The sequence below is a fragment of the Leucopleurus acutus genome (genome assembly GCF_964270905.1).
Source record: "Leucopleurus acutus genome assembly, chromosome: 8".
Taxonomy (NCBI): Eukaryota; Metazoa; Chordata; class Mammalia; order Artiodactyla; family Delphinidae; genus Leucopleurus; species Leucopleurus acutus.
In genome coordinates this window covers 109,157,884-109,180,626 of record NC_139151.1, presented here as the reverse complement: position 1 = coordinate 109,180,626, position 22,743 = coordinate 109,157,884, and the positions used below count along the sequence as shown (strand labels likewise).

General features: G+C 65.0%; 3 protein-coding genes across 3 annotated transcripts; all 3 read right to left on the bottom strand.

Annotated features, from left to right (window-relative positions):
• Positions 1-6,626: 6,626 nt before the first annotated feature.
• Positions 6,627-7,067, bottom strand: CEND1 (cell cycle exit and neuronal differentiation 1; the record flags this gene model as incomplete). The annotated part of the gene is made up of 1 exon (XM_082844722.1): positions 6,627-7,067. The coding sequence occupies one exon, from the start codon at positions 7,065-7,067 to the stop codon at positions 6,627-6,629; it is 441 nt and encodes a 146-aa protein (XP_082700848.1).
• Positions 7,068-9,435: 2,368 nt separating this feature from the next.
• SLC25A22 (solute carrier family 25 member 22) lies at positions 9,436-13,835 on the bottom strand. Its single transcript, XM_082844450.1, has 9 exons — positions 13,700-13,835; positions 13,478-13,603; positions 13,195-13,250; positions 12,317-12,407; positions 11,434-11,552; positions 11,144-11,318; positions 10,907-11,061; positions 10,739-10,814; positions 9,436-10,661 (listed from the first exon to the last, which is right to left on the bottom strand). The coding sequence occupies exons 1-9, from the start codon at positions 13,717-13,719 to the stop codon at positions 10,511-10,513; spliced, it is 969 nt and encodes a 322-aa protein (XP_082700576.1). The 5' UTR covers positions 13,720-13,835; the 3' UTR covers positions 9,436-10,510.
• A 3,697-nt stretch (positions 13,836-17,532) lies between these two features.
• On the bottom strand, positions 17,533-22,437 carry PIDD1 (p53-induced death domain protein 1; the record flags this gene model as incomplete). Its single annotated transcript, XM_082844172.1, has 14 exons — positions 17,533-17,900; positions 18,099-18,298; positions 18,408-18,521; positions 18,600-18,718; positions 18,796-18,919; positions 19,013-19,380; positions 19,496-19,643; positions 19,722-19,901; positions 20,057-20,182; positions 20,254-20,455; positions 20,618-20,672; positions 20,758-20,967; positions 21,284-21,697; positions 22,134-22,437. 14 exons carry the CDS (start codon positions 22,435-22,437, stop codon positions 17,642-17,644), a joined length of 2,823 nt encoding a protein of 940 aa, XP_082700298.1. The 3' UTR covers positions 17,533-17,641.
• Between the last annotated feature and the right edge of the window lie 306 nt (positions 22,438-22,743).

Genomic DNA, 22,743 nt, shown 5'->3' with positions numbered 1-22,743 from the left:
GGGCTCTTGCACTTGTTTGGGACCCTGAGGCACAAGGTACGTGGGGATCACAAGGTCCTGTTGTCCTGCGCCAGCATTTCATTCCTGTCTCTGGAACTTGCTCACCCTGGAAGCCAAGGCTGGGTGAGTGGGGGGCCATTCCTGGGGGGCTTGCTGACCAGTGCTTCAGGTCACCCCTGCTTTTGCTCCCCTGGCAACTTCCTCTTTTCAGAGCACGCCTGAGCCTTTCCCTGGGGGCCTTTGCACTTCCTATTCCTACCTCTGGAATGCTGGAGTACCTCTCTGCCCGTCAAACTCCTAACCATCCGTCAAAGCCCATGGGCACTAAGGCACTGTCTACCCAGTTCTCCCGTTCTGAGAACACCCCATGCAAGGACTGCCCTGAGTGCCCCTTTGCTAGCTCAGCCTGACTGCCCAGTGGGCCTCCCATATAAGGACTTGGGGTTGGGGCTCTCTCAGGGTGGGTGTGTCACGGGCAGGCCAGCTACCAGGCAGCGGGCAGAGTGGCCATGTCCCAGGCCCAGGATGCATCCCTCTTCCCAGCAGGGCTAAGGCCCCTCAGTTCCAGGTTCTCTTTTGGCCGAGGCTGGGCAGGGTGGATCCAGAGACTTAGACCTCAAGCACCTGTGGGTTATGCAGACCCTGCACCAGCCCCTAAAGGCTGGGGCGGCTGAGGCCAGGGCAGCGGGCTGGGCACAGGGTCCCTCTGCCTCGGGTGGGACTTCAGCAGTACTGTTGAGAGGACAGATCAGCTGGTTCCACTGTCTGACCCCAGGCTGCCAGGGCCTGGCTGGAGGACATCAGGCAGTTGGACAGGCAGTGGCGATCTGTGGCCTGGAGTGGGGTGATGTGACAGGGAGGTGGGTTCTGTCTCAAGCTGGCCCATCCCAATGCCCAGGACATCAGGACAGGAAGCAGCAGTCACCTGGGAGGATCCAGGGGAGGGTCTGCATGGGGTTCCCCTCAGACACACCTCCGGGTACCACTGGGCTGAAGGCGGGGCCGACTTACACCCAGGCTTTTTGTTGCCATGTGCCGGGGTGGATCCCAGAGACGTTCCCTCAGCGCCCTCTGCAACACACAGGCATGCACTTCTCTCCTGCCGGGACAGGTGCCTGATGCCGGGGCCGGGGGGCGGGGGCCGTGGCATGTGGACGTGGTGCGGCTTTCGCTCTTCTCAGCAGCCCTCGGACAGCCAGCACCGGCTCCGGGGGCCGAAGGCACCAGACAGGAAGCCCAGGCACGGCAGGACCAGTCACTGGGGCGCAGGGAGCCTCTGCCTGCCTGGCCCTGGGACCTCCCTGAGGTCAGGGAGCCTCGGGGCCAGGGGTGCGCTGAAGGCCCAGGAATCAGAGAGGCCTGATGCAGCAGCCAGGGGGAGGGTCCACAGCAGCGAGCCGCCCGCACCTCTGCCCTCCGCAGGCCTCGGTTGTTCTGCCCTGCTGGAGGAAGAGCATTTCCAAAGGCCCCTACCTGGCCATGCCCATATCTGCGGAGGGCAGGATCCTGAGGCATTGGCATCCCCACCCCCGGGCATACTGAGGATGCGTGCCACGGTGGGGTCCCCAAAGGGAAGTTACTCTCGGGAGAGGAGAGGGTGCTAGAGAGGAAAGCACACTGGACCCCTACACTTTTTGCGTCCCTATACGGTGACCCCACGTGTGACACAGCTTATCCTAGCAGCCCCTCCCTCAGTGCCCAGCCCACTGGTGCCTCCGTCCCTGGAGATGCTGCTGCCATCTGAGTTCTCCTGGTTTTCAGGTGTCCTTGTAAGTTCGAGTGGGATTTACAGTGTGTACTCTTTATACACTAAATACTTTTTATAGCTGGTATTTTGTTTAGACCTTAAAAGTAGTTCTGGGATTTCCCTGGTGGTCCAGTGGTTAAGCATCTGCCTTCCAATGCAGGGGATTCGGGTTCGATCCCTCGTCAGGGAACTAAGATCCCACGTGCCGCGGGGCAACTAAGCCCGCACATCACAACCACCGAGCCCGTGGCCTCTGGCGCCTGCACGCTGCAACTAAGACCCGATGCAGCCAAATAAACAAACAAACAAATAAATAAATATAAAAGCAGTTCTGTAACAAAAGTAGCTTAAGTTAGCCTGGGCGTCCCCGAGAGGTTGTGTGTGTGTGTGTGTTGTTTTTCTCATTTTGGAAGCATGCCTCCATTCCTCAAGCTTAGAGATGCTATGAACGCGAAGCTGAGCCTCAGAAGAAACAGGAGATGGCTACAAAGTGATATCACAAAACTACAGTGTGGCCTTGTGGCAGGTGCAGGCAGACCCAGGCTCAGGATAGGCCCTGGCTGTGTGGGAAGTGACAGCAGGAGACAGAGTCACCGTGGGGCTAGGGGGACCGTCCACTGCCTGTTGCTGGCTCATCACACCTGCTGGTGAGAAAGAAAGACCACAAGCTCTCCAGCTTACTCCACACAAAACCTAAGGTCCAGATGCATTAAAGGCCTAAACGTGAGTAAATGCCAAGAGTATTAGACTACAACAAGGGAGAACATCCTTCTAACCGAGGTTCCAAAAGCTTGCATGGTAAAGAGAGCAACAGCTCCGTGTGATAAGCTGAGATTTTGGAACTTCTAGATGCAGGAAACAGTGAGGTGTAAGCCAGCCACTGAATGCAGATAGTGCCATGTGATGAAGGCTTGCAGTATAAAACACGTGAAGAGGACTTCGCTGGTGGCGCAGTGGTTAAGAATCCACCTGCCAATGCAGGGGACACGGGTTCGAGCCCTGGTCCGGGAAGATCCCACATGTCACAGAGCAGCTAAGCCCGTGAGCCACAACTACTGAACCTGAGGCCACAACTACCGAGCCCGCACACCTAGAGCCCGTGCTCCACAACAAAGAGAAGCCACTGCAATGAGAAGCCCGCGCGCCACAGCGAAGAGTAGCCCCCGCTCGCCGCAACTAGAGGAAGCCCGCGCGCAGCAACCAAGACCCAATACAGCCAAAAATAAATAAATAAAATCTTAAAAAAAAAAAGTCAGAAAAGGCAAGGCCCAGATGGCCAAGAACCTGGTGAAAAGTAGCAGTTGGATCAGTGCAAACAGAAACAACCAGAAGTGGCCAGCTTCCCCTGTTCAGACGGACTTTATTTTTATTTATTTATTTAATTTACTTATATTTGGCTGTGTTGGGTCTTTGTTGCTGTGCGCGGACTTTCTCTAGTTGCAGCGAGGGGTGGCTACTCTTCGTTGCGGTGCGCGGGCTTCTCACCGCGGTGGCTTCTTGTGTTGCAGAGCGTGGGCTCTAGACGCATGGGCTTCAGTAGTTGTGGCTTGCGGGCTCAGTAGTTGTGGCTCGCGGGCTCTAGAGTGCAGGCTCAGTAGTTGTGGCGCGTGGGCTTAGTTGCTCCGCGGCATGCGGGATCTTCCCGGACCAGGGCACGAACCCGTGTCCCCTGCACTGGCAGGCAGATACTTAACCACTGCGCCACCAGGGAAGTCCCCAGATGGGCTTTAAAACCTTGAGTGCTTCACCTGCTCCTGTGTCACCAAGGGAGGGGAGCTCTGCTCTCGTGGCCGACCCATGGGCACGAGACAGGGCAGCCGAGTTTAAGGTGCATACACAGTGTGGCCTACGTCTGGGTGAGTCCCAGGAGAACCGTAGGGAGGGCCTCAGGTATGCACACACCCGTGTTCACAGCAGCCTTACAGGAAGAGGCAGCCCAGTGCCCATCAGCGAATGACGGACACACAAAAGGTGGTCCATGCATATAATGGGATAGTCAGCCTTAAAAGGAAGGAGATCCTGACACAGGCTACAACATGGATGAAGCTTGGGGACATTATGCTCAGTGAATAAGCCAGACACAGAAGGACAAATCCTGTCTGATTCCACTCACATGACGTCCCCAGAGTCGTCATTCACAGAGACAGAAAGTAGATGGTGAGGGCGGGGGGGTGGGGTGGGGGGGAGGGAATGAGGAGTGAGTGTTTAATGGGGGCAGACTGTCAGTTTGGGACGATGAATGATTTCCGGAGGCGGATGGTGTGATGCTAGCACAGCAGTGTGGATGTGATTAATGCTAAAGTCCTGTGCACCGAAAAGTTTAAGATAAAATGGTAAATTTTATATAATGTACATTTTACCACAATAAAATAAAGGTCAGATGTGCACGCAGGATGACCAGAGAAACAGGGCACCGGGGCAGGACAAGGATTTCCATTACTGCTTTGTCTAAAGTTGCAAAAATTCTGAAACAATCTAAATATCCTTTAATAGAGAATCGAGGGGGCTTCCTTGATGGTGCAGTGGTTGAGAGTCCGCCTGCCGATGCAGGGGACACAGGTTCGTGCCCCAGTCCAGGAGGATCCCACATGCCACGGAGCGGCTGGGCCCGTGAGCCATGGCCACTGAGCCTGCGCGTCCGGAGCCTGTGCTCCGCAACGGGAGAGGCCACAACGGTGAGAGGCCCGCGTACCGCAAAAAACAAACAAACAAACAGAGAATGGAGAAGTAAAATGAGGCAGCAACACGGGGAGAACATCACCGCATCGGGAGGACCGAGCCCTGGGTGTCCAGCTGAAGGTGACAGATCTCACCTTCACAGGCACCTCCGTCCCGCCCCAAGTCCCCTAAAATGGCAGAAGGATTTTCGTTTGTTTGCATTTTAGGTGCAAGCAGAACACAGAGAAGGGGAGAGGGGCCTGGCTGGCTGGAGAAGGTAGGCAAGCCCCGGCGCCTGTGGGGCCGGCGGGCTGGAGGCTGCGGGTGTGGGCACCGTCCGCCTGCTCTCTGTGGCCAAGCTCAGGCCAGATGGCTCAGGGTAAGGGTGTCAGGTCTGTCTGTTTGGAGTGTGTTCACTCCAAGGAAGGGCTCTGGACTTGTCTGGGCCTGAGGTATGGGTGCACCAATGGGGGATGAGTACCTGGAAAAGAAGGGAGAGACGTGCCCCCAGCCAGCTTGAGGAAGTCCGTGGGGCCCAGGGTGACAAAGCCCGCAGAGCACTTCTGGAGCCCAGGGGGCCTTCCTCCCCACGAGCCCACGCCCGCGCGACTCCCCCAGTTGGACACCTGGCCAGGGTGGGCAGCGAGCTGCGGGTGGAAGGTGATGAGAGGAGGGACCCCCCTCCCTGCAGCGACCTCCCCACCCCCCCTGGAGTGGTGAGCTCACTGCAGAGAGGGGTCGAGAAAGCGTCCCCAGCTGGAGAGGACGACTGAGGGCCAAGGTCCCCATTCCCCTCCCAACGTGGCTCCAGTACAGCTCGACCCCATGCTGTGGCCAGCAGCCTGGGCCTGGGGGTGGGTCCTGCAGCCCCTGGGTGTCCATCTAGCGTCAGGGCCTGCAGGAAGGCCTGGCTGTGGCTGTCTGGGAGGGGCCAGGCCCTGGGCGGGGCTGTGGGTAGAGCTCACCAGGATCAAGGGCACGGAGGTGGCAGGAAGGGCTGGTGAGGGGCACCTGGGGGTCCCTGTCCCTCCCTGGAAGGCCCTCGGTGTGGATACATGACACCCCACACACCCAGACAGGCAGCCCCAGCCTGTCCCGGCCGCGTGCAGGTGAGGACGCCAGCCCAGCCTTTAGATAATTAGAGTTTATTTCAGACTCGGCCTCCACTCAGGCCTGGGGTTCCAGTGGCCAGCTGGCCAGGCAAGGGCACATCGGGCTCCCACAGTGCCCACTGCCACCGTGCCGTGGGCCCAGCAACGCATGGTCTCCCTGCAGGCACAATGAGGCAGCGGACGTGGGTGACGGTCACCCGCCAAGCGGTTCTACTCTACCTGTGTTATTGCATGTATACGCTTGTTAGAGCCCGAGGACGCTGGGTGAGGCAGGAGGCGCCGTCTGTGGGGGGCTAGGCCGGCACAGCCGCCTCCCTGCCAAGCTCTCAGCTGCCCGCAGGACAACTGCCGCACGGTGGGATGGGGGTCAGGGCAGGAAATGTGGGGCCCAGCTAGAAGGTCAACTTGGGGAGCCCCCTCCCAACACCAGCCTTCGGGCTGTCTGTCCACCCAGCCAGGGCTCAGGTGACCGGGCAAGTGGCTCGGAAACTCCGCCCGTGTGGCCGCCCGCCTGAGGCCAGCCCCCCGGAGTCAGCCCACCCAGATGAACGCCCCACCCCAAGTTGCAAGCAAAGAGCAGAAATGGGGAGAGTGAAACAGCCACACCCTTTAATGTCCCCACGTGGGCTGGACCCAGGTCAGAACCCATCCCAGACCCCTGCCCAGCCCTGGGGGCACCCACCCTGGGGGCTCATTGGGAAGTTGCTGCCAGGAAGCCCGCAGAACCACTGGGGCCCTTGGGACAGGCTGGCACGCTTGAGCAGGCGGGCCACACTCAGCCCACTCCTTCCTCCGCCCTCAGGTGCCCTGGTCCAGCCTAAGCCGCCACCCTGTCAGGGCTCCAACAGTGCTGCTCTGTAACCCACAGAGCCAGGGCTCCTTCTGCCCCCAGGTTCAGAGGGGTAAGTGCTGGGGACTGACCGACCAAGGGGGCTTGGTTTCCACTGCTGGCAGGGGGCCTGTCCCTCTCTCTCTTCCTCTGCGTGTATATGGGGGGTACACAAGTATATGTATTACGTATGTATAGATAGCTGTGTGTGAACTTGGCATGCACTAGATTCCCGAGGTCTGTACAGGAAGTGGCTGTGCCCCCGCCTGGGCACCAGCCATCATTTTTTTCGGACCAGGAAGGCCACACCGAGAATCAGGGCTGCAGCTGCCACAGCCATGCCCCCAGCCACAAACAGGGGGGTCAAGTTCTCGAAAGGGCAGGGGCCTTGGCCCCCTGGGCCCCCGTCGGGGGCCTCGCCCTCCTCAGCCCCATCCCCAGGGCCCTTGGGCTCAGGCGCTGCATCGGGGCTGCTGGGGGCTGCGGGGGTCGGCTTCAGGTTGCTGTGGTTGTTGAGGAGGGCAGGGTCTGCCTTGGCCGGGGTCTTCTTGGCAGGCGGCAGGGTGGGGGCCGCTGGAGGCTCCGGCTTCTCCACTTGGGCCTCCTTCTTCCCTGGCTTAGCCGAGGGGGCTTTCCCGTCCGCGGCGGTGGGCGCTCGGGCCTCAGCAGCAGCCTTGGTGTCGGCCTTGGGGCTGCTGGTTGACTTCCCTCTGGACTCCATGGTGGGTGTGCTGGCGGGCTGCACGGGGCGTGCGTGGACAGGCAGGTGTCTAGACCGCAGCAGCTCAGGACAGCTCACCTCTGGGCATCCTATGAGCCTGGGGGGTGGGGGAGACCCAACGAGGCTGGGACAAGAGACTTGGCGTCCTGTCCAGCTCCCAGCTCCTTGTCCCTATAGAGACCCTGCTCAGTTCTCTGGACCCTCTTCTTCCAGGGCTCAGCCTCCTTCCGGCTTCACCCACCTTCTGAAAAGCCCCTCCAAGCACACAAGCAGGGGCTGTGGGCCCCCTCTGGGCTGGGGTGTCGGGATGAGACCAGCCAGAGGCTTCAGTTTCCTCATCTGTGACACGGTCTTGCCCACATGTGTGCCATGTCCATCACGCTGACCCAGGGTGGGAAAGAGAGCCCACCCAGCCCTGAGAAGGGTGTGCGGTCACAGGAGGTGGACAGCAGCCCCGTGGGCCTGGGCAGAACTGACTGCATACCCTTCTCAGGGCTGGGTGGGCTGCGGGGAGGCAGGGCAGGGTGGGAGCCCAGAGTCTGGGCTCTTGGGCCTTGGTGGGGTAGGAATGGGCCCCAGGCCGCCAGGACCTGGATGTGACAAAACCAGGGTGTCTTCTCAGAAGGCTGGAGAAGGCAGGGTGGCAGTGACAGGCCTGTGCCTCCCAGCCAGCCATCTACTCCCCCCAGCGCCGGGCACCCACCCCCATGACCAGCCTTGCCTGCTCCGGCCTAAGAGCAGGGAGTCCTCCGTGACCCTGAGGCCACGCCTGCCTCTGGGAGTGGAGGGAATCCCTGGTGTGAGTCTGGGGTCGGCAGGCGCCCTGTCATCAGCCTCAGCACCCCCGAATCTGGGCCAGGCAGAGGATGGGGGCTCTGGGCTGTAAGGAAGGCCTGGCCCAGATCCTCAATGTTTGGGGAGGGCAGGGGGACTGGGGGCCCCGTCACTCTGGACCTGAGTCTTCCCTCCCTGGACACCCGGACACCGGCGGTCCGCCGCTTCTCCAGGAGGTTGAGAACTCCCACCTCAACCCTCAGGGAGAGGGAGCCTGCGTGGGGGGTGGCAGCCCCAGGTCCCCACCCTGGCAATGCACACTAACCACAGTGAAGGTCGCCTGAAGGTCACGGCGTGATGTGGGTGTCCTGATGAGAGGCCCAGCTGCTGTCCTACTTCCCGGGGAACCCCAGCAGCCCCTCACCCCTGCCACTCTGGAGGGGCACCCAGCTGCTGGGCATCAAGTTTGCAAAGGGCAGGGGGTCCACTCTCCACCTCCCCCAGACCCTTGGTTATTTCTGGCTCATACTAACGTCACCCGGCTACCCCTCCCCCTGCAGGCCGCTGTGCCCAAGAGAGCAAGGGCCCCGGAGGGCCCCCGGTGACCTTCATAGCGGAGAACCGCTGCTTCTTCCTGCGGGGCCCAACGCCCCCACCCCACCCCAGACCCCAGGCCGCGGAGTCGCCGCCGCCTTACGCTGCTGCTCCCGGCGCTCCCACCTCGGCGCAGCGCGCTCTCCGCGGGACCACAGCGGGCGGCGGGCGGCGGGCGGCGGGCGGCGGGCGGCGGGCGGCGGCTGCGGAGGAAGGACTGGGAGTTTCCCACAATGCACTGCTTCCGGCGCAGGAAGGGGGGCGGGACCGCATCAGCGCTGGCCCCGCCCACCTGCTCTCGGCCACCACAGCGCCCCGAGCTGGCTGAGACCTCTGGGGCCCCCAAACCCAGCTCCGCTTTTGATCCCAAGGGCAGCTTAGAGTCAGGGAGGTGAGGGGCTGAGGCTGGCAACCCCATCCCAGACTGTGAGGGAGTCAGGAGGCCACTCCGCCCAGGACCCCCTCCAGCCAGTGTGCCCGTCAGTGGGTGGGCAGACGGACCCAGGACTGCCAGGTGAGGGGAGCCAGTTACCAGAAGAGGAGGGCGCCCTTCCCCTCGTCACCCCTACCAGAGTCTCAGAGAAGAGGCATCTACTTAGAATATTTATTTATCTTCTTACATGACAAGACACAAAAAGTTACAACTTCTTAAAACTCTTGAATTCGAAAGAAAAAATATATAATTCTGTAAGCAGCAGCAGCAGCAGCTTCCAAGGTACAGATGTGACGGGAGAGGGCAGCTCCCAGGAGCAACCGCAAACTGCGGGGCCCAGGCCTGAGCCCCAGGTAGTGTCACTGGGAGGGGCCTCCAGGGATGGGGCCCGGGGGGTGGGGGAACACAGCACCGGCACGTCAGACCAATCACCAACACGATCACGTGGCTGGGGACAGGGCAGGGCAGGGTGAGCCTCTGCCTCAATTCATAATATCAGTGGGCGGGGGTGGGGGGGGTGGGGGGGGAGACGCTGGGAGGGTGGAGCTTTACTAATTGTTGGGGGGGCCGTATGCAGAGGCCCAGAGAGCAGTGTGGGCACTGGGAAGACTGGAGGGGCAGCTCCTGGCACCCCTGCAAGAGGAGCACACGCTCCCAGGCTCCAGACTGGTCCTCGTGCCTGCCCTCCCCTATGGCCAATCCTGCACCAGGGTGGTGGTCTTAGAAGAGGGGTCTACTAAAGGTGCAGCAGGAGGGGGCAGGCCGGAGAAATGAATTTCTGGACGGGGGCAGTGGGGAGTCTAGGGCACACACAGCACATGTGCGCGCACGCACGTGCACACACGCACACGCACGCGCACGCGCCTGGCCATGTGGGGAAAGGCAGCAGTCTCCCCGGCAGCCCCATCCCTGAGGGGCCAGGCCAGCAAAGGGCTGCCACCAGCTACTCCCCACAACATTCGTACATGCGCCCCGACTTCACACGCTCTGGGTCCCCAGCCTGGGCTGGAGGCCGAGGGGCCTACCAGGAAGGAGGCTGGGTCCCACGGTGGGGGCGGGGAACCTGTCCTGGGAGTCAGAACGCAGGGTGACCCCCAGCCTAGGATTCCTGGCTCAATATGGGGGGCAGGAGAGCCCAATCCTCCCGCAAGGCTGGCCAAGGCGAGAACAGCAGCAGGGGAGGCTGGACGGACAGACGGAGGGATGGACAAAGCCACTTGTGCTCAGCAAGTTAATAAATAGGTTTGTGCAGGGTCCCCTCTGTGGACTAGGGGCCAAGCCTCGGGGACGGGAGCTGGTAGACTGGAGGGGAGGGTCCAGCTTGCCCAGCCCAGGCCTGGGGGCCCCCAGTCCAGAGACCAGCTCTGTCCCTGGGGGTGTTCGGGGGGGGCCAAGGTGGGCAGGGCTGGCTCCAGGAATGTAAAGATTTCTGAGTTTTCTACATAAGACATTGATCCCAGCGGTCGTGCAGGCAGAACCCCACCAGGCCCACGTGTGCACACCGTGTGGACCCTGCACCCCTTCCTCTCCCCCCACCCCCACGTCCATGTGGGGAGAGACTCTCGCATCATCCGGGTGCGTTGCCTGGCTCTGGCCCCACTCTGGTCCCGCTCAGCTGGAGGGCGTGGGGTGGCTGCCGGGCTCAGGGCTGGACTCGCGGCAGCCCCAGCAGGGTCTCGGCGATGCCCAGGAAGTAGACCACCTGAGCAATGCCGAACAGCGGGGCGATGACCAGGGCGCGGCAGTAAGCACCCTTCAGGAAGGCTGTGGGGCCCTCGTTCCGCAAGATCTTCCTGTCGGGGGAGGGGGTCAGAGCTGCAGGGCTGGGGCCGCCCTACCCCCGCCCCACACCCCCCGGGGGCTCACCCACCTGGCGCAGTCCAGGAACCCCGAGTAGGTGTCCTCGTTGACGCCGCGCTGGAGCGTCTGGAGCCGGGTCTTCACCACTGCAGGGAGCGTGTGGGTCAGTGTGGGCCCCTTACCGCCGACCCCACTCCTCAGCCCCGTCCCCAACCCGGGCCCAGGCCTGGGCACTGACCATCACAGGGGTTGACAGCCACGGCAGCCGCGCTCCCAGCCACGCAGCCGGCCAGGAAGGACACGTAGAAAGGAGACTTCTCCCCAGATGCCGGTTGGCCCAGCTGGTTCAGGTTGGCAAAGAGGGGGAAGTAGACGATGGAGAAGGGGACATCTCTGCGGAAGGAGGGCGGTGGTGACTGGCTGGGAGGTGGGGGGCAGGTGGGCGGGCCGCCCCCAACCCTCCCTGCCCCCCTACCTGAGCAGCGTGGCCCCCAGTCCCTTGTAGAGGCCGGCGATGCCGCGGCTCCGCAGCAGGTCCCGGGTCAGCTGAGTGGCTGTGGGCCGGGGTGCAGCTGGAGGCTCCACGGGGGGCTGGGCACCCCCCCGGCCAGAAAGCTGGGCCTGGCCAGATAGGGTCTTCCTCTGGGCGGCTGGGGAGAAAGGGGCCGGCCTGCTGGTCTCCCTCTCGGCGCGAGGCACGCGGTGGCGGCAGGGCAGGGGCCTGGCTAGTTCCCCCGCCCAGCTGCCCTGCCGCCCCGCCCTCACCAATGCGGCCCGCGTCCTGGAGCTGGATCTTCAGCATCTCCATGGGGGTGGTCACGATCACCTGGCAGGTGCCGGCCCCGCAGCCCGCCAGCATCTCCTTGAACAGGGTCAGCTTCTGCCTGTAGCAAAGAGGGTGGGGCTGCAAGGAAGAGTCAGAGGCCCCGGGGGCCTCCCAGTGCGCCCAGGAGTGAGGGGGCATGGGAGGGGTGGAGGCGGAGGCAGCCCTGTGGGGTACAGACCTCCGCAGCCTCAGACACCCTCCAGGCTCTCCAGCAACAGACGCTGAGCCCAATTGACAGATGGCTCCTGGCAGGGCCAGGGAAGGGCCAAGGGGCCGTTGTTGAGCAAAGAGAAATGCAGTGGGGGGCGGTTCCAGTGCTCCAAGGGACTACTGGCCCCTCAGCCCCACCCCTGGGTGATGAGGAAAACTGGTCAGTGCCCCCCAGATCCCAACCTACAAGGGGCAGCAGGCAGTGGCTGGGGGCCAAGGACCCCTGGGGCCTGGGCACCACTGACTCAGCATCTGGGGACAGAGGAGGAGGAGGAGGAGAAGGAGGAGGAGGGGGAGGAGGGGGAGGGGAGGGGGAGGGGAGGGGAGGAGGGAAAGGAGGAGGAGGGGGAGGAGAGGAGAGGGAGGAGGGGGAGGAGGAGGAGGGGAGGGGAAGGAGAAGGAGGGGAGGAGAGGGAGGAGAGGGAGGAGAGGGAGGAGGGGGATGAGGGGGAGGAGGAGGAGGGGGAGGAGAGGGAGGGGAAGGAGGAGGAGGGGGCCCTGCAAGGCCAGGGTGAGGGGCCCCCAGGAGGACAGAGCCTTCGTCCTTTGTCTGGAAGCACAGACCCCTCCCCCTCACGACCCTGGCCCCCAGCAGCCGGCCGAGCCCCTCACCCGTCCTTGGAGAGCTGGTATCGGAAGAAGTCATTGGCTGCCAGCTTGATGGCCTTCTCGGGGGTGACGAGGGTCAGGTTCACGGCGGCTCCTGTGTGGTACACGGGGGAGCACAGACAGGTCAGTGGCCTGGGCTGGGGAGGCTCTCCACCAGCACTCGCCTCCCAGTTGACAAAGCCCGCCCCCCGTCACTCCTGGGCTGCGTCCTGCCCTCTCGCCCACATCTGTGCCTGGCAGGGGCGGGACCGGCGGGCCAGGCAGTGCCTTCTCCGGGCTTTCTGCTCAGCCTCCCCCGTAACCCTCCCAGTCCAGTGGGCGGCCTCCCTGAGGGACACCTCCCCTGGGCTACAGACGTGCTCGCGTTGGGGTTCTGGGTAAGGCCACGTCCGGCCTGGCGCGGGTCAGAGCTGGGGAGGCAGTGGCGAGCCCCTCTCAGCGGCGAGGACTCAGGGCTGCACAGCATCTGGGCAAATCCAGGCTTGGAGATTGTCTCCTAAGCTGCTTTGCAGTAACGACCCCATCCCTCCCAATCTCCTGGCACAGACAGGGTCCCACCCGTCCCGGGAGGCAGGGGAGGGGGCTGCGGCCACTGTGGTAGAGACAGTGTCCTGCCATGCTGTGCACTGGTAGTGAGTGGGGGACGGGGCTGAGAACTGCCGTGCCCCAGAGATCCCACCCCCCGTCCCCCCAGCACCCAGGGCCTGGCTGATGACCCCCGGTGCAAGTGCAGCAGCCCCCACAGGACAGGTCCACACCGTCACACCCGGCACAGGTACGCCGCCCTGCCCTGGCTTCCCACCTGCCTCCCCGCCGCTACGGTAGGACCCCTCTGGGGCTGCAGGAGGGTGCTACCCAGGCCTGCCCCGTCCCAGCCTCACCGCGGTACATCCCGAAGTAGCCCTCTGAGCGGATGGTCTTGATGAGGCAGTCAGACCTACAGCGGGGGGGGGGGGGGGGGGGGGGGGGGGCGGGGAGCGAGCAGGGGATCAGTCTGGCATCCAGCAACGGCCCCAGCCCTGACCCAGGGAGGCGCTCCCCCAGCCTGCCCCCCTCAGTTTCCCCTTTGGTTTAACGGGATGGGGGGACACAGGCGCCGAGCGCAGAAGTCTGCCCCACACCCATGGCTCCACGCCTGCTACCCACCCCCCCCCGCAGGCTCACATGCTGGTGTACAGGCGCTGGCCATTCTGCTGGTTCTGCAGCCTCGTCTTGGCCAGGTCGATGGGGAACACGCAGGTGACCCCGATCAGCCCAGCGATGCCGCCATTGATGAGCTTGGCTGGCAGACTGTGTGGGCGGAGGGAGTGTCAGGACGACCTCCTGGGCCATAGGTCGGCGGGGAGGGGAGGACAGGGGTGGGGTGAGGCTGGGTGGGGTTCTGACCTGATCTGCTTATCGGCCATTTAACTCGGGAGCACTCAGGTAGGAGCCGCAGAGGTGGATGCCAGACAGCGGAGGTGGTGCTGGAGGAGGGGGAGGGGCGGTCCTCTACTTCCAGGGGAGCTTGAAAACCAACACTTCTGTCTTAGAAGAAAGAGGGAACTGGGATCAGCGGGGGTGGGCAGAGCCACGGCTCAGAGGCACCCCAGAGGAGTAAGCCCCCCCAGCCTCCCTCCCAGGTCTCCTGAAGGGGCACCGAGCCCTCCCCCCAGCGCCCCCTCCCAGGCTGGGGCCCTCCGCACGTCCTGGGCGCGCAGTGTGCGGCGAACCGTTGCCCCTTGGCCCCATCCCTGGGCCACCCGGCTTCCCCTCAAGGCGCCCCCACCGGCTGCGTGCTCCCAGCTGGCCTCGCTCGCTCGCTCACGTGCGCGGAGCCCTTTAAAGGGCCAGGCGCCGCTGAGGAGGCAGCAGCAGGGGACGGGGCCAACACGCCGGGCAGGGCGCCCCTAGACTGGGCTGTGACGGCCCCCATCCTTGAGCAGAGGCAGCGGGCACCTGCCCTCTTCAGGAGGGGGGTGAGAGTGCCCCAGGGTCCACTCTAGGGCTCAGCTCACAGCTGCCCGGTAGATGCCCCCACTCCCGTGGCAACTCCACGCTGGACCCCCAGACCATCCGCTCCCCTGGTGACCGGAGAAGCGCCAGCACAGCCACAGCCAGCCCTGTGCCCACCCTCCCAGGAACTTCACCCCCAGACTCACACACAACACACCCACACACACGGAGGAACCCAGCGACCAGGACCTCTGGGAGGGGGATGGCTGACCTTCCGAGGCTCCCTGGGGCCAGTCCCCCAGCCACTCCAGGGGTGCAGAGATAAGACGCCCCTCTCCCTGGGGGCAGGGTTGGGGAGCCAGAGCCAGCCTCGGGGGCCTCCTATGCAGGGGCACAGCCATAAAAACTGGGCTGTGGGGTCCTCCCCCCCACTGTGGCCCCCTCAGAGGCCAGCTATCACAGGCTCCCACCCGAAGCGCTGCCACCCAGGGTCACACGGCTGGCTCACACCTGTCGCCCCCCCGAGAACTGGTGACCTTCACCCAGCTTTCCTGGGCCGGGATGTCCCCTGCCTCCTCATCAGCCCCTCCGCCCCCCACCGCGGTCCCGCTCACCCCAAGGTGCACCGGACCGGCTCCTCCTCCGCGACTACAGCCCGCGGGCGGGCGGAGGAGATCCAGTGGCCGAGGGCGGTGCCGGCTGCGGGGATTGGCTGTGGGGCGGGGCGGGGCGGGGCGGGCCTGAGGGGGGTGGTGACTTTCTCTTTCACTTTGGGCGGGATGAGGCTCCCTGCCCCTGTGGGAGAAGGGACCAGAAGGGGGTGTGACAGCTTCTGGGAGGCTGGGACTGGCCTCGAAGCCCCCGCCAGCCCGTGGGGCAGTGGGTCAGACTCGGGCTGACCCAGCCAAGCCACGCAACCGGTTCCCAGGGACCCCAGCCCCTGACCACCGTGCCCCCAGCTGCCCAATGGGTTTCAGTCTGCAGCCTGCAGGCTGGATCTGCCTTGGGCCCCGGGACCCCAAGGATAGGGCTCTCTCTGTGCCCAGGCATGGGGGATCTGATGCCATGGGGTGGAGATGGGTCTGTGTCCACTCGTGCCTGTGGGACTTGTGGGTCTTTTTGGGGAAGGTGAACTTCAGGGAAAACTCACGCTGGAGCAGAGAAAGACATGCTTGTCTGCTGGAAAGGCCAGGGAGGGGGTGGCTGGGCCTCAGAGCCTACTGGTTGCCACCCATGGGCCTGTTCACCTGGCAGGTCCAGAGGGCATGGGAACCAGCACTCCCAGAGCCCTCTGCCCAGCCAAGCTGCACCCCCCCCACTCGCCCAGGGCCTCAGTGCCAGGACCTGCTTCTCCGTGCCCCAGCCTGCAGAGAGGAGTCTGACCTCTGCACTTCAACCTGACCCTCTCTTCCCACCCCCACCCTCCCCCACCCTCCAGGTGTAGACTGGCCACAGCCGTCTCTCTCCGCTGTCCCAGACCCTTGGGGGCAAGGTCCACATCCTGCCCTATGGGGACTGAGTGAGCCCTGCCTCCCGTCTGGGGTAAGGGACATCTGGGTGATGGGGGCCCCGGAAGTCAGACTATCCAAGGTGGGGAGGGGAGCAGCTGTCCCAGGAAGACAGGCAGCCCTGGGGTCCCACATCACACTCTGCCGGCTGGAATGGGGAAGACGGTTGCAGAACTGAGAACAGTGGGGGCAGTGGGCTCTGCCGGGAGACGACTGGCAAGGGGTCCTCTGGACCCTGAATGCTCCTTTTTCTGTCCTCACTCAGTGTTCTCACACCCTGCTCATGAGACAGCTTGGAGGGCCCTCCCCTTGCGCCCCCATGTTGCCATAGAAACCTGGCAGCCCCAGCCAGGACTGAGGCCCCAGGGCTGTCAGCCCTCCCTGTACCCCCTCCGGTTCCCCGCAGCCTGGTAAACTGGGATTGCAGGCAAGGCTGTGGACACCGCCGCTCACAGGGACCACCCACAGGACGATGCTGCTGCTTCCAGGCCCTCCAGAGGTAAAATCTCCCACAAATGAAGCCAATGAGCTCCCCCACCCCCAAAAAAGGCAATGGGGGTGAGGCTCAGAGTCTGCGACTGGCCATTTGCTCCCCATTCAATCTTCCCCAGCGCCTTCCCCCCCGGGGAGGTGCTTTCTGTCCAGCCGTCTGGAGGGGCGCCAAGCCGGTGACAAAGGCGGCGCGGGGTGGGAGTTCAGGGCTCCGCTTGGAGGCTGGCTCAACTCCCCGTCTCGCTGGAGGGGGTCCGGACGGGGCCCGGACCGCCACGCTGTCCCCCTCCAGGCGATGGCGACTCCAGCCAAGCACGTGTCCCCATACGTCCAGCAGGGCCCCACGTGTGTCCCCCCTACGGCCGGGCTTCTGTTCCTTGGCCACCGGCCCCCGTCTCCTACCCCGCGGGGACACGTGTGCGCGGGGAGCGCGCCCGGCACCGCCCGGGGCCGAGCACGGCCTCCCACACTCCAGCGGCAGCGGGTCGCAGCATCCGCCGGCGCGGGCCCCGCAGGAGCCGCCTCGTCCGGGCAGATGTCACCTCCCACAGCCGTCGTGGTGCCCCTCGCCCCCGCAGCCGGGCTACACTCGGGTGGGCGCCGCGGATGGGAGCCGCCCCGCGGGCACTCACCGCGCGCTCTGCCGCCGCCGCTCTCGCCTCCCCGCCGCGCCGCGCGCCCGGCTTCACCTAAGCGCGGGGGCGCGTCCGCTCGGCGCCGCGCGCGCTCCGCCCCCGGTCCTCGGCCCGCTCGCGGCCTCCGGCTCCCTCTCCTGGCCGCCGCGGCCACTGCGCCCGGCGGACCACAGCCCAGCGCCAAGCCCTCACCCTAGGTCCCCAAGGGTCTTCCCTGCGTGTCCGGCCTCGCGCCCGTGCATGGGCCAGTGACCAGGGACTACTCCCGTCGGGCCAGCGGATGGCGAGGTGCGCTGGGACGAGGTGTCCTAGGGGAGGAGCGGTGCTGGGAGGGGACTGAACTGGCCAAGCCCCCGCCCCTCACCGCCACCAAAGGGCAGATGTGCAATCCCGCACAGGGTGACTTTGTATCCATCGGGGCTGCGGCCCTTACTTTGTAGCTGGGGCCCCCTGTCTCCCAGAGATCAGGACCAAGAGGAGGCGCTGGGCCGGAGACAGGCAGGAGCGAGGGCTGTGGGGAAGCCTGTGCACAGGCCCCCTCACAGCAGGGGCCAGGCCTCTGGTCTGGCCTCCCCGTGCCTTCCACCTGTCTCTCCACCCAGCAAATAAACTGAGCTCTGAGACAGCAGCCAGGATGGTGCACGTTTGTTACACAAGGAGGAGAGGGTCACTGGCCCCATACCCAGGGCAAGTTTGAAAGTGGGAGCCTCTAACCATTGGCCAGAGGATGTCAGGGACCAGCCCAAAGTCGGTAGGTTCTAGGTCTGGGCAGGCTCGGGGGATCGTGATGCTGAAGAGCCAGGTGGGCCGAGGTCCCCGGGGGCCAGGCTTGTGCGCTGGATGCCCTCCTGGTACTTGCGGCGGCCAAGCTCCAAGACAGCTCGCACCTCTTCGGCCACGTCCCGCCGGTCACTCTGCTCCAGGGCCTCCACGAGGAGCCCCACAGCCCCTGGCTGCCCGGCCTGGCGCTCAGCCCAGGAGAAGAGCATATGGCGGATCTGCCCATCCAGGTCGTCCCTGGGGGGACAGGGAACGGTGAGGGAGGGGCCCGGCCCAGGACCACCCTCCCAAGATGGGTTCCTTCCTCCCTGGGCCAGGGGCGGCAGACCCTCCCTTTCCTGACTGTTTGCCCTGCCCCCACCTCCCCTGGACAGAACTTCAGCCCGCCTCCAGTAGGCAGGCCAGCAGCGGGAAGGGAGGCGCAAAAGAACGCACCGGAACTCATGCCGGATGCGCTGCAGCTCACGGTACGGCAAACCCAGGTGCAGGGCCACGGCTGGCCAGTCAGGGCCCAGGCGCCCGGCCACATTTAGCAGGTTGCTCTGTGTCAGGAACCCAGTCTCAGCGTCGCCCAGGTTCAGAGGTGCCAGGGAGAGGCCAGCCCCCTGCCCTGGGCCCTTGGATCCCCGCAGTCTCTGTGGGGAGGACGCAGTGGCAGTGAGCCCCGGCCCCGCCCCCGGCTCCAGCCCATACCCCTGGCCGCCCCCTTCCCCCTTCACACACGCTCCCCCCGCCAGGCTGCACCGGCAGCTTGAGGGGCAGAGTGGCCATCCACGGGGCGTCTGCACCCCTCTTCTGCCGAGCAGCCTCCGCCTCCTCAGGCACCTCCTCTGGCACCTCTCCTCGGTAGAAGGACACCTGTGGGTGGGATGAGGTGGGCTTCAGTGCTCTGGCCTCGGCCCAGGCAGCCCGGGGGGCCCTACCCCGTTGGCCCACCTGGCCCCTCACGGCCTGAGCCCGCCGGTCCAGCGTTGTGGTCACGTACACCTCCTTCAGGTTCTTCAGGTGTGAGTAGAAGACGAAGCACACCCTGCCCTCCACACAGTCTGGACGGTCTGGGGGCAGGGGGTGGGCTCAGCAGGGACTGTGGGGGCAGACCCCAGGGTCCCTTCTCTGGGGGCAGGGGGCCTACCGGCATCCACGTTGATGCCCCTCTCGAAGGCAGCGAAGAATTTCTCACCCTCAAACATCTCCACGGTGTCTGAGGGCTCCGGGCCACGGTAGCGCTCCAGCAGCCGCCGCAGGGTGCTGTCCACCTGCAGGGGCGACCCACTGGCTGGGAGCCCAATGCCCTGACCTGGCCCCCTGGCCCCCACCCCCCCCTCCCAGCCCTCTGCCCCCGCCCCCACCTTGTTGCGGGGCAGGCACTGCAGCAGGACCTGCTCGGGGTCCCGGCGCCTCTGCAGCGCGATGAGGCTCACGCGGTGCAGCCGCAGCCGCTCCCAGGCCTTCCGCGCCAGGCCCCCCACGCAGGTCTTGGTGGTGTACCAGAGCCAGTACCTGGGAAGGCTGGGGGTGAGCGGAGTGCACAGGCCAGGGCAGGGGTGGGGGACCAAAGAGGCGGAGAGAGGGGGCACTGACCAGGAGAAGTGCGTGACCTGGAAGCGAGCATACAGGTGGGTGAGCTCCAGTGCCACCTGCGCCGTGATGTCGTCCCAGGTGGCCGCGGGATGGGCCCGGTACAGCAGGTGCAGGTGCGAGCGGTCCAGACTCAGGCCTGTGGGTGGCAGGGGGCCACAGGCTGAGGCCTCCCTGCCCGGGGTCCCCCTTCTGAGCACTGTTCCCCCCACCCCGTGGCTACAAGTCCAGGAGGCCACACAGCCGCCTCTCACCTGTGACGCCGGGGGGCAGAGGCAGTTGCACGGTGACTGGCCGAAGGAAGCTTGGGGGGCCGCTCTGGGAGAGGTAGAGCAGGGGGCTGGCGGCCGCCTCAGGCTCTCCCAGCAGGGCCGGCAGTTCTCTGCTGCCCACACGCACCACCTGGAGCAGAGGGCACCCGAGCGATCACCTCTGTGCCCAGGCACCACCCGCCACCCGTGGCAGCTGCCCTGCCCGTACCTGCATGCGGGCATGACGGGGCTCCTCAGTGGCCCCAGGGGGGAATGTGACCTTGACCCCAGGATGTCCTGAGGAGCACAGCAATGTCCCCTCTGGTGGCACCAGGCAGGCGTCAGACACAGGGCGCGAAACCACGAGGAACCAGGAGAAGTGAGGCACCTGGCAGCGAGCCCAGAGCCGCTGGGCGTGTGGGGGGCAGAGGGACAGGGTCAGGGGCCTCGCCGGGCATGGGGGGGGCAGAGGGACAGGGTCGGGGCTTTGCCGGGCATGGTGGGGGGGACAGTTGGGCAAGGGCAGAGATGCTCCCTTCCCAGATGGGCCTGGACAGCCCTCACCTTGGGCGCCTCTTCCTCCAGGTGGGTCTCCAGGTCACTCCAGCTATTGTCATTCAGGGTCCTGACCACCACCTCACGGCAACGCCGGGCCCGGGGGGGCACAAAGAGCAGCCACAGGCCCACGTCCTGCCAGGCAAGGGCGCTGTGAGTGCCAGGGCCAAGGCGGGGCCCTCCCCCCCGCCCCGCCCCGGCCGCACCTTCTGGAAGGCCACCCCGTGGGGCTGCAGCTCCAGGACACCACTGAGCAGAGAGTCGTGGGGACCCAGAGGGACGAGGCGGGGCTCTGGCAGCCACAGTCGATAGCGGATGGTGACAGGGGTAGCAGTGGCTCCCACAGGGAACTGCAGGCGGACACCGCAGGCCAGGGTCACAGAGCAGCCTAGGGGGGTCACGGCGAAGCTGAGGGAGACAGGGTGGACATCGGGTCAGACGCAGCAGGGTCCCACATGTCTGAGTCTGGCGCCCTGGGCAACTCTAGGAGACCCCCACGGCACGGGCAGGTGGACAGGGTGACAGGGTGGACAGACGCTTTTGCAGCCCGGCCCCTCCTCCACACCGTACCTGTCCAGATCTGAAGTCAGCAACAGTCTGGGCATTTCTGGAACCACGGGTGTCCCTGTGGAAGGACAGATGGGCTGTTAGGATGGTGGTGACACCTGCATCCTGTCTGTGGTCTGCCCCGTCCCCACCAGTGAGCCTACCTGGAGGACTGTGGGGGCCGGGGCTAGGCCCACCCAGGGGGTTTCCTTGCAGGCGCACGAAGGGGGCATTCAGTAGCTCGGGGGGCACGTCCCGGAGCTGGTTGTCCCTCAGGTCGAGCCGGGCGAGCAGCGGGAGACGGGCCAGGCCAGCAGGTACCGAAGCCAGAAGGTTGCTGTGCAGAACGAGGAGCCGTAGGGACCGCAGGCCCGCTGCAGGGGCGCCAGCTTAGGGCCCGCGGAGGCCGCACAGGGCCACCCCAACCCTGCAGTGCCAGGCCAGGCCGCCCGCGCTTTCAGTCTCCGCCCTTTGGCTGGACGAGAGAGCTCGGGCCGGCCTGCACAGGGAGCCTCAGCAGCCAGGGAAGTGGGGGGCAAGCAAGGGCCGCGAGGGGGGCGAAGGCTCGAGGTGGCAGCCTGTGCGCGCGAGGCCCTGTGCAGGAGAGAGCGCTGTGGGGCAGGGCAGGCTGGGCAGTGGCCGACGGGCCATCAGGCCCATCAGGCCCAGGGAGCCAAGGCTGCGACTCACCAAGGGAGGCAGGGAGGCCCTGCAGCCGGTTGGAGGCGAGGTTGAGCTCGGCCAGGCTGCTCAGGCCTCCGATCTCAGGGGGCAGAGCATCCAGAAGGTTCTCGGAGAGATCGAGGCGCTGCAGGCTGGACAAGGACCCCAGTGCTGCGGGCAGCGTTTGCAGGCGGTTGTGGGTGGCAGCGAGGAAGGTGAGGGCGGCGAGGGCCCCCAGGGCCTCAGGCAGCTCTGAGAGGCAGTTATGAGACAGCAGGAGGGAATCCAGGCCACACAACTGCGGAACACAGGCTGGCAATGTCTCCAGGCTGTTGAAGCTCAGGTCCAGGTGGGCCAAGTGGGCGAGGCCACTCAGGCTGGCAGGCAGCGTGGCGAGGGAGCCCCGGAGGCAGGCACCCAGAGCGTCCCGATGTTGCCCACCTGGGTGGGGGAAAGGCAGACATGGCTCTCAGAGCCAGAGTCCCAGGTCCCAGCTCAGCCCTGCCAGCCAGGGAAATAGGTGCATGGAAACACAGACCTCCACCCCAACCCCGCTTAGACAGCGAGAGATGGACACAGATACTGGAGAGTCACCAGCAAATGAAGGGAGCAGCGAGAGACAACGCAGGCTCGTCTCAGCTGACAGTCACCTCCCGTGACCCACCCCAGGAGAAATACCCACACTGGGGTCTGCTGGAGACCCCACTGGCAGCTGCCAGGTCCAGGAGCCCAGGCTCAGCCAGCTTCCTCTCGGGGTAAAAGGGGTCGGGTAGCGCTGTGCAGAGAACAGCGATGAGGCTGGGACCGGGGTTTGCCTTTCAGGACCAAGAAGCAGAGGCAGGAGCCAGCGATGAGGCTGGGACCAGGTGGCGCTCACCTTTGAGGACCAGGGAGCGGAGGCGTGGCAGGCTCCAGGGCAGACGGGCCAGGGTGGCCTGCAGCAGCTGAGGGTCCTCGTGGCCACTCAGCTGCAGGAACTCCACCTCCAGCAACTGACGGACCTGCTGGGCACACAGGTGCAGCAGCCGGTGGCAGCCCCTGGGGTATAGGTCCAGGCTCAGCCGGTTCCCAACCAGGAGAGGGGGTGCCCCCAGCCTTGCATCCACAGCATCTGTAGCATCTCCTGCAGCATCTTCTACAGCCGCTGTCTCGGGCTCCAGCCCCTCCGCCTCTGCAGCCATCGCCCAACGGCTGTCCTCGGGGGCCAGACATGTCCCAGCTCGCCAGGCAGGCCTGCTCAGGCAGGGCCCAGGGAGGCTGCAGAGTCAGGGGGAGGAGCGGGTAGGAGGGGGCTGGGCGTCCTCTAGCCAGAGGAAGGGGGACTCTGGCTGGGGAGAGCTCTTGAGCCAGGCCAGCTGGTCCAGAGCCCAAAGCCTAGGCTGCTGGACAGATGATCGCTGAAATGGGGCCGGGGAATAGGACTCCCCAAGGCTGGGAAGGCAGCAGGCAGGGAGACCTCTGTGTGCAGAGGGGCCTGGGGACATGCT

Bases quoted from the DNA above. Each gene is read 5' to 3' on its own strand.
- SLC25A22 (XM_082844450.1), bottom strand. From the start codon at position 13,719: ATGGCCGATAAGCAGATCAG. The intron at 13,604-13,699 runs GTCAGAACCCCA...CCGCCCACACAG, and splicing joins ATGGCCGATAAGCAGATCAG to TCTGCCAGCCAAGCTCATCA. The intron at 13,251-13,477 runs GTGAGCCTGCGG...CCCCCGCTGTAG, and splicing joins CAGCGCCTGTACACCAGCAT to GTCTGACTGCCTCATCAAGA.